Source organism: Oryza brachyantha, chromosome 1 (assembly GCF_000231095.2).
Source record: "Oryza brachyantha chromosome 1, ObraRS2, whole genome shotgun sequence".
NCBI lineage: Eukaryota > Viridiplantae > Streptophyta > Magnoliopsida > Poales > Poaceae > Oryza > Oryza brachyantha.
In genome coordinates, this window is record NC_023163.2 from 32,077,701 (window position 1) to 32,088,174 (window position 10,474).

The following is a 10,474-nucleotide window of genomic DNA, read 5'->3' on the forward strand; positions in this document are numbered from 1 at the left end:
TCACAACTTGCTCAAAAAACAACTCCCCGAGTTAAATAATGGCCTCTCTTTTTTCCAATACACTTAGGCCCCGTTTAGATTGAAAAATTTTTTGGGACAAGTGTCACGTCAAGTATTTCACCAGATGTCGGAAGCGGTTTTCAGACACGAATGAAAAAACAAATTTCACGGCTAGCCTAGAAACCGCGAGACGAATCTTTTGAGCCTAATTAATCTATCATTAGCATATGGTGGTTACTATAGCACTTATGGCTAATTATGGACTAATTAAGTTCAAAAGATTCGTCTCAAGATTTCTTCCGTAACTGTGCAATTAGTTTTTTGATTCATCTATGTTTAATGCTTTATTTAGGTGTCCAAAGATTCGATGTGATGTTTTTAGAAAGAAAATTTGAAACTAAACCAGGCCTTAGCACAAATTTTGAAGCAAACGGCTTTTCCCACGGGTACTGGGAAAAAATCACCACACTTGAAGTGAAAACTCATGTACTTACTACAGTAAATTAACATGATTGATGAACATACTGTAGTGTCTAAGGTGGTGAATTTAGGCAATGTTAGTCCACTAGTATTTAGGGCAGTCCCAACCTGAAACTATATGTAGTTTCTATAGCATTAAATGCCATGCCAGCTCACAGAAAATACTGATGTGGCACATGAGTTAAGAAAGAGAGAGAAGAGAAATAGTAGAAATCGTTTCCCATCTCAGAAACGATGTGCTCTCGTCGACCAAGGCTGATAGAAACGATATATTTTGCGTTGGGCCTTCCTCAATCGTTTCCTCTGCTCTTCCCCCAACCACGTCTGGATCCCATGCGTATATACGCCACTCCATCGACGACGCCGCCACGCTCGTCCGCTCGTCTCCCCGCGCGCGCCAATTTTCTTCCCGCGCGCACCAAGCTCCTTGCCCCACACCGCGCGCGCTGCTGCTAGCTGCTCCTACTGCTTTACAAAAACCAGCAGGATTGAAGGCTCTTGTTGCTGGCAATCCTTCTGTGGCAACGAGCAAATATTTCAATCCCCTTCCGCCTCAACGTTGAAGATCAGGTTTGCCTCCTGAGCCCTAGCCCCAATCTGATTTCCCCATGAATCTGACCCCAACCCAGTCTGTCACAGTATGAGTGGATTGCGGAGGCCAAAGGCAACTCGTGGATCTGCTGCTCAAGCTACCAGTGCTAATGCCCCTGCTCGTCAATCTCTTTTTGCTCGTAACCTTATTTTTGAAGCCACCAGAGATTCTCAGCTAGCTGCTGCAGGTGTCAGTGCTCCACTCTTTCATGGTTTGCCTCCTGGCTCAAGAGATAGGTACGGTCCTTCTTTAAAATCATCTCAGTAGATTTTTCTTTGAATCTTTAGATATGGTTTCTTGGAAAATTTTTGTACCAGACTATAGTACACAAGTAGATATGGTTCCTGGGGATATTTTTGTGCCATACTGAAGTACACTAGTAGATATGGTTCCTCTGAAAATTTTAGTATTTTAGTAGATAGTACAAGAGCATCCAATTTTTTGTACCATATCTTATTCTGTGTTGCCCTTTTTTGAATCAACAGTATGCATCCTCCTGGTGGGTTCACGAACTTTCTGCAGCACAATTCATTTTTGAATAATCAGGGTGCTAGCCAATTGCTAGAAAACTCTCATTTTGTTGGTTCTACAAGTACTGAACATGCAGTCTCACCAACTGAAAATATTTCAATGGATGCTAATGTTGTTGGTTTAGTGGAAAAAGAACCAATTGATATCGATGGTGATGAGACTCCCCAAGCTATTAGGTCTGAAATTCGATTGAACTGGACACGTAAAGAAGATGAAAGATTGGTAAGATAGCTTCAAATTATTTTTAGAACAGTAATATGATAATATGATGTAAATTGGTTATTTTGTTTCTTCCTATGATTGTTGTAGGCTAGTGCCTGGCTGCTTAATTCTATTGACCCAGTTGATGGAAATGATAAGAAGTTAGATCAGTACTGGGGAGATGTCACTACAACTTATAACAGTACAACAGCTAGTAATAGAACAAGAAGTCGTAACCAATTGAAGATTCGCTGGGACCGCATAAAGAAACATGTTGCTGACTTTCATGGTTGCTGGATAAGGATGAACAAAGTATATGAAAGTGGAATGAGTGACGATCAAATAACTAATAATGCACTGGAATTATATGCTTCTGAACATAATGATAAGGCTTTTGTTCTGCACCATGTGTGGAATGTATTGCGCCATGAAAGGAAGTGGTCTGCATATGTGAAAAGACTATCCAAGGAGAAGGGAAAAGAGAAGGAAAATAGTGAAAATCCATCAAGTGTTTTGAATATTGAACATGATTCATCGCAGTGTCCTATAGGTCATAAGAAAGCAAAGGATGAAAGGAATGGTAAAAGGAAGTCATCAAAAGGTATTTCTGCGATAAATGAGAAGCTTGAAAAGTTTATTGAAGCAAGGCAGATGGCTACCATAGACCGTGAGAAGATGGCAGATTTGCAAGAAAGTTTGGCAAATAAGAAGTTAGAAACAGCCAAGCTTGCTCATAAAACAGCACGAGAGAAAACAAAGTGCAAAATGCTAGAGATGTACAAAGAATTGTTGTTTGCAAGTACCAGTCAATTAAGTGAAGAAGCCTTAGCTGAAAGAGAAAAGGCACTGGAGAGCATGCGGCTGAGTTTGTTTAACAAGGATGATTGAGGTATGTCTCTTTTCTTTTTTTGTTGCTTCAATAGTCTGAATGTTGCTAGTATGAACACTGCATGCTGCTAGTGCGAAAACTACTCTTTCATCTAGTGTGAACACTATTTTTGCTGCCAGAAATTAATTAATTTGAACGCTGAGTAAGTCTCAACACAACCTGTAGTAGTCTAAACACTCAACTGCAGCAGTAGTCTGAACACAGCCTGCATTAGTATGAACACTCAATTGCAGTAGTCTAAGCACCACACCGGTGTGTGTGTATATGTGACAACCAAGTTGTTCCCTCTGCTCTCTGCATTCTTCCCTCTGCTCTCTACATTCTTCCCTTCTCATGATGTCGGATCCAAGTGATCTTGAATTGGATGACAGCGATGAGAGTCAAGATTTGTACAATCTGGATGATTATCTCATGCAGGAAGACATACTTGAAAATGTTGCAGATCAAATCATGGTTGATGTACTTGAAGATTTGGATGCTTTATATGGTCAACAAAGAAGATTCATATCAAGGAGATATGTTTATAAGGCTCGTGAAGAATCCAAACAACGGTTAATTGATGACTACTTTTCAGAGAATCCAGTGTACAATGAAACAATATTTCGTCGAAGGTTTAGGATGAGGAGGCCTTTATTCCTACGCATAGTTGATGCCCTTGGTGAGTGGTCTTCTTTTTTCACCTTGAGATTTGATGCTTTGAATCGGCCTGGCTTAATGCCTATTCAAAAGTGCACGGCGGCTATTCGTCAACTAGCAAATGGCAGCCCTGCAGATCAACTTGATGAGTATATAAAAATTGGAGAAAGTACGGCGGTAGAGTTCTTGAAGATGTTTGTTGAGGGTGTGGTTGAAGTATTTGGTGGTGAGTACTTACGGCGTCCCACAACAGAAGATGTAGAGCGCTTGATTCAACTTGGTGAACATCGTGGGTTTCCTGGCATGCTATGGAGTATTGACTGCATGCACTGGCATTGGGAGAAATGTCCCTATGCATGGAAGGGGATGTATACTCGTGGTGACCATGGTGTTCCAACTATCATTCTAGAGGCAGTTGCTTCACATGATCGTTGGATATGGCATGCCTTCTTTGGTGTCGCTGGGTCCAACAATGATATTAACGTTCTTAATCAATCTAATTTGTTCACCGAGCAGCTAAGAGGAGAAGCTCCTAAGGTGCAATATAGTGTAAATGGAAGGGAATATAGCCAAGGATACTACCTAGCAGATGGTATATACCCTGAGTGGCCTGTTTTTGTTAAGTCGATACGCAAACCACAATCTGATAAACATAAGTTGTTTGCACAACACCAAGAAGGGGCAAGAAAGGATGTTGAATGTGCATTTGGAATATTGCAATCTCGCTTTAGCATTTTACGTCGACCAGCGCGTCTTTATGAACAAGGTGATCTCCAAAATGTGATGCTTGCATGTATCATTCTTCACAATATGATAATTGAGGATGAGAAGGGTATGGAAGAGATTCCTATCAACTTGAATGAGGAAGCAAGCACATCAACTGTACAGCCAGCTACAATCACGCATGGAGCTATCCCTGAGATAGCACAAGTACTAGAAAGAAACGCTATAATTCATGATCGTTTTGCTTATAAGCAACTTCAGTTAGACTTGATTGAACATATTTGGAATAAGTTTGGGAATTCCAATTAGGTACTAAAATTATTTTCTTAAATAATTTGTTGTGCATTATTTCATTATAGTTTATACAGAAAATTGTTTGTTTAGTTCATGAAAAAATAATATAATTGTTTAACTCTTTTCATTATAGATGACTGCTTCTGGAGTTCTGTGTGGCACTTGGGAGGTGAATTGCATCACTGAAGTACAAGCACTGTGATAGATGAATGGATGATTACTATCTCTATATATATATGCATTCTCATTACCCAGTGAGAGAGAAAATGGATGATGGAAACCTGTTATTTATATTTATATTTTGTAATGCCTATGAATATGGCTTATTTTGTTACCTGGTACTTATGATTTTCCTATTACTATGAATATGTTTGCTATAATTTATGGTGTTTGCTGGTAGGACCGTATGTGTGTGCTGCATATTGCTGTTTGAGTGATAGCCTGATAGGTGCAGGCCACATATTATATACATGCAATCTGCACAGCTAATCCTGCTATTTGTTTGGCTTGTATTAAATTGTCCTCCATATAGGAACTGCTATAGAAGTTGTGGGTTGGGAGGGATGGTTTCTAAGTATAGTTAATTATGCTCTATGTCTCTTGGAAACTGTCCATGGAAACCATGGGTTGGGACTGCCCTTAGTAAACAGAAGATGAACATCTAGTTCATAAAGAGCAGACATCTTCTAATTCGAGTGTCACATGCTTTCAACAACAGATCATGATCTGCTCATAAATTCAAGTGAATATCATAGACATGGCCACTACATGGTACCAGAAAAGAGAGCATTCCCTATCTATTAATACAATCCCACTTTTTTCCGGATTTTAGGTCACATAGCAAAACTTCTCCAATCATGTCCTTCTGAGTCCATGGGGCGCAATAGATTTGTTGATGGAGTACAATTAGAGGCTAACAAAAGTATCAGCACTACTCTTTGCGTCTAGCCACAAATAGTTTGCTCATATCTTCAGTGACAACATTGCTCCTGTGAAGAAAAAAGGAACAAATATTATTCAGGACAGCAGATACATGATGCTGAAGAACCTTTTTCAGCAGAACTGGGAGAATACACTTATTTTATCATATATAGTTTACTCAGATCATTTGATTCAGACATCGTAAGGAAAGCATCTAAACTATGACTATAGGCCAGATACAATACTATTTTACCATCTTTCTTAAGTAACTGAAAACAAGGCTAACCTTCCTCTAAGCTGTGGTGGAACTAAGGTGTTCCCAGCAGCAATCCTGGTGTCACGAGTCTGTGCCGATTGAACCCTTGGAAATTTACTGCGTGGGTCTAGAAAGGCAGATCCATTTGATTCTCTTTTCCTTGATGTACTGTCCACAGTAGCAGTAGAACCTCCAGAGGGAAGAGGATTGGAGGAAAACAGATCTGCAACATCTGGAAGGTCTAGCGATGGTGTGGGCAGGGAGATATTGCCTGAACTAGTGGAAGAAATATTCCTACAAAGAAACACAGAAATACAAGAAGTAAATAACTTTTGATATTGCATCAATCTAGAAAGTAACAGGGTGGCTAGTACTTGATAGTAATTAAAAAAAACATGATAGCTGTGCATCATATATAACACTTCAGGTAAGGCAAGTTCAACCAATGAGAAGCCTATATCAGACATCAAGATGATCGAGACCAGTGAAATATAAGAAAAATCATCAGAAATAAGACAATATGAAATACAGATATGCAATGAACACTCTGTATCACATGCTACAAATCACCTAAAACTTTTACAGCTACACCACATGGAATGACCAATAAGTTGCTGACAGGCTTTTTGTTGAATAAAGTACAAGTGCTATAAGCTACAATAGCAGGCTATAAGCCAACTATAAGTATATTTTAAAGAGATAAAAGGGGAGAGAGAAGAGAGGTAGCCTACTAATTTGTAGCCAGCTGTACACGGACTCCAAGACAAAATATGTGTATGATATGTGGGATCATGTATTGATGTTTTGTAGATAACTATTGTATGAGTTAGCTATTAGATTGGCTATAGATGAATTGGAGCTAGTAGTTGGCTATACTATTGAACTTGCTCTAATAAGTGGCATGGTATTCCTAAATCAAACCTGTCAGATTAAATTTAGAAAGTTATGCAGGCACAGTTATGTCCTTGCGCATAACACATTAGGCAATTCTTAGTACCAAACACCTCACGGAGATTTTTGGTGTTATATAGGACAATAATGAAGCAACAAAATTGCTATAACGGTTGCTAAAGTAGAAGAAAATTGTAGCAGTTATCAAACTGAGTTACAGAGTAAGTGAAAATAGGCTGCATAATGAAGTATGCACAGTCACTAATAAATAAATTATTCCAGATGTGATGCACATTCCCCACAGTGTAGCTATTAATGGCCCACATTCATCGTTAAGAATTATAAACACAGTGAAGGCAAACATGTATAAGCATAACATCAGTAAAGTGTCCAAATCCTTTGTTATTCCTTCATATGCAGATCGTAAATTATATGATCAGCTTTGAAACAAGAATGCACATTAAGGACTTTAGGGAGCTATCAATCAAATAGTTAAAGGCACAGGAGATTATAACTAAAATTTCTTAACATTTCTTTAGACTGACTTGCGCACTCTCCTCAAATTTTGAGAAATCAGTAAGCCCCGCGTATTTCTGTGTATCACGTTTCAAGAAAATCCTAGCATGTATATGACTCTCATCCGCATTTCGAAGCTACTTGTTACATCCGCGAAGTTCTACTCAGTGATCACTGGTGGCCTATCAAACCATTACCCTAGCTAGAAGTACAAACACAGATTCCCGCAGGAAACGCCCGAATCCACGTCTCCCGCAGCAATCCCCATCCCCGCAAGCGAAACCCTAGGGAGATAGCATGGGCTTACTGGCTGGGGGCCGGAGGCTGGGGAGCGGCGCGAACAGAGGTCGAGGGAGACGGAGGCCTCGGCTGAGGTCCGATTGATGCGGGAGCGGGATGAGGAGAGGCGGCGGCGACGGCGGCCGGCGGTTCTCCGCCGGCGTCTTCCTCGTCGGAGGAGGCGTCGTAGGCGACCAGCGACATCGGGCTCGCCGGCTCGGTGGCCCCGGTGCACTGGGCTGGTTCCTCTTTTGGTCAAGTCTACATATGGGCCTCTGGATGGTGGGCCTGATGCCCTGATGAGGGAAGCCCAGAAGTTTCGTAGCTGTTTGGGCCTTGGCCCAATCGGCGAGATAGCATGGTGGGGCCCGGTAAGCTTCCAGCAGTATCGTTTTTATGGTTTATTCGGATCACACGAATTTTAATGGATTTTCAGAGGAAAAGTTTAATTCTTTCATTTTTTCTTTAAAAATCATTTAAATCGAAGAGACCCTTACCGTTGAGCACTTGAGCTATGATTGTCCTATAATAATTCCATAATAATACTTGTTGTTTACAAGTCTAAAATCAAATTTATAGAACTTAAACTATAAATAGTTTTTAATATATTTAATTTATATACGGGAAGATCGTATTTGTAGATTAATTTTAAAAGTTACTTAAATTAAATTATATGTGTTTTGTAATAACGCATAATGGTCAAATTGTATTTTTAGACCGTGTCATTGTTCAAAAGAAAATTTGTTATGGAAATGGATATAGAAAAAATAAATGTAGCAAGAAATAATTAATGCCTGATTTTCTTTACTTATGTTATATCGGTTTAAAATTCATTAAGATTTAAAATTTAAATGTTGACTATGATTAATAAGTCACCAAGTGGAAGAAGCCATTTCCCATATATAAAAATAAACTCCATCTAAACTTGTCGCTCTACATTTGATATACGGTTTTCATAGTTTCAATCGTTATACATTTTTACAAAATCTAATAAACTACAATATTGTAATCCATTTTATATATGATAATTTGTTATTGACATGATATTTTTTAAGAGAAATTTACGCGTATAGTCTTTGTATATCTGATCTATTCAAAGGTTTCAAAACTCAAATTTGATGTATACCGTCAGTTTTTCTTGACCAGAATGATTAACATGATAGGGAAAAAAATATCTAAACCATACACAATATAATGCATCAATGAGGCAAATTAATAAATAAGCAACCCGTTGATCTTTTCTTACGGATCCTTGCAGAAGTCCTAAGACAAAAGTGCATCAATTGCTAGGAGATTTCGTAAGACGGATTCACCGTTCTTGGCATGCACGGTATCCATGGGTGATATCCTTGGATACCATGCAAACGCCTGGTCTTTGCCCGTGTTGATAAAGTTGGTCAAAGATTGTTTCACTTGGGATAAGCATTAGAGAAATAACATATTAACAATTAATCTAGGGTTAATACCGTTGGTCAAAGTAAATGTTGTAGCATAAAGTAAAATAAAACCCCCGAAATATAATTTAAAGTTAAGTTATAAAATTTAAAATTATAGGTTCAATATATAAGCATAAACATAAACAAAATGACACCCGGCTAACTATCCATTATTAAACATAGTTAAGATACTCTAGCATGCTACGAGTACTATTGCTTTCTGGACTATAACTTTGTACCACAAACATCTTTATCATTATGTTATCTTGATTCTGTGATGATTATTGCTCTTGCACAGAATTGTGTGCCGCGGTTATCTAATGTTTATTCATATTATTTTCTGTTTAAAATAATCCTGAAAAATACACAACAATAAAAACTTAAAATCGACTATACATTAAGCCTCAAAGTATAAAATTTAGCTAAGGCAGACAAGGCAAGCAAACAATCAGAAATTTGTGGAGAAACATGTAAATATATGACAATTGCTGTTTTCCTACAATTGACTAGCTAGGCACTGTAATCTCACGCCTGGTTTGATATAACCCCCCCAGTAGATGGCATATTTTTTTTCGTTTCAACGAAAGAAGTGGAAAAACCTCAAATTGTAAAAATACCGTCATTCCAAAATGTAAACATTTTTGTTGTTTAAATCTCGTACCAAGTATAACCATTAATGATATTATTCACGGTTATACTTGTCACATCAGTGTGTTTTCATTCAAATTTATCTGTTCCAAAATAAGTAGTCACATTTGCTATAAATTTTGTCCTAAAATAAATAACAACTCCGGGGCATGTAAGGAGAGCATATTAAATACGAGTATACACAATTACTGCACATCCTTATATCACCAAAATAGTAAATAAATAAGGACATGAATGTTATTTATTGAAGTATTAATTTGTCTAAAATTAGCCAAAGTAGTTATTTATTTTGGAATAGGGTAAGTGTATAATTTTATTTCCACCTACGATCTCATATTCATTAGTTCCCTATTTATTTATTAAGTAACACTACAGTCGTCTTTTTATATATTTTGGAATGAATACAGTAAATTATTAGCTCCGTCCACCTCCATTGTTATATTCCAAACAGTGAACAAACGCATGACTTTTTGAGGTTCGAGCACCTGGACAGCTCCACCCCAAAATGCACTTATAAATTTAAATTAAAGAGTCTAAGCCCCTAAACATCTGAATTTATAATGGTTAGGATTAGGATTAGAATTTTTTGTTGTATGCGATCTGAAAAGTGATTTTGTGAACGACTTAATGTAATTAGGCAGCGTTGGTTCACCCCGTATAAATTAAATTATCTCCTCGTTTTTCACGTGCATGTTTCCTAAACTGTTAAATGGTATATTTTTTACAAATAAATTTTATAAAAAAGTTATTTTAAAAAATCATATTAACCTATTTTATATATTTTTTAATAATTAATAAATAATTAATCTTATATTAATCTATTATTATATTTTTTGAACACGGTTTTATTCGTGAAATTTATAACATGTAGCCAGCTAATATGCGTGAGATGCGTCCGTACGGAAGCCGGTTCCGTACGGACGTGTCCCTGGATGTCGGTTCAGGTTAATGATGTAACTAATCACATAATTATCTTAATTAATTGATCATTAATTTCTCAACATTTTTTATTGTTTACTCTAAATCGATTCTTAGTGCGAACGTGCGCGGCCCATGTTGAGGAATCCCCATTGGGTCCGTTCCTCAAACCGCGGAAGTTGAGTCGCGGTCCGCTTTCACCTGACCTCTCGCCGTATATAAATCCGGCCTAGGGTTCGGCCTCCCACCACAGGCCGCCTCGG

At 38.0% G+C, this 10,474-nt stretch overlaps 2 protein-coding genes across 2 annotated transcripts; one reads left to right on the forward strand and one right to left on the reverse strand.

Annotated features, from left to right (window-relative positions):
* Nucleotides 1-3,029: 3,029 nt before the first annotated feature.
* LOC121053260 lies at nt 3,030-4,714 on the forward strand. Its single transcript, XM_040519901.1, has 2 exons — nt 3,030-4,361; nt 4,480-4,714. Exon 1 carries the CDS (start codon nt 3,030-3,032, stop codon nt 4,359-4,361), a length of 1,332 nt encoding a protein of 443 aa, XP_040375835.1. The 3' UTR covers nt 4,480-4,714.
* Nucleotides 4,715-5,052: 338 nt separating this feature from the next.
* LOC102701874 (ventral anterior homeobox 1) lies at nt 5,053-7,446 on the reverse strand. Its single transcript, XM_006645243.3, has 3 exons — nt 7,238-7,446; nt 5,554-5,817; nt 5,053-5,335 (listed from the first exon to the last, which is right to left on the reverse strand). The coding sequence occupies exons 1-3, from the start codon at nt 7,411-7,413 to the stop codon at nt 5,278-5,280; spliced, it is 498 nt and encodes a 165-aa protein (XP_006645306.1). The 5' UTR covers nt 7,414-7,446; the 3' UTR covers nt 5,053-5,277.
* Between the last annotated feature and the right edge of the window lie 3,028 nt (nt 7,447-10,474).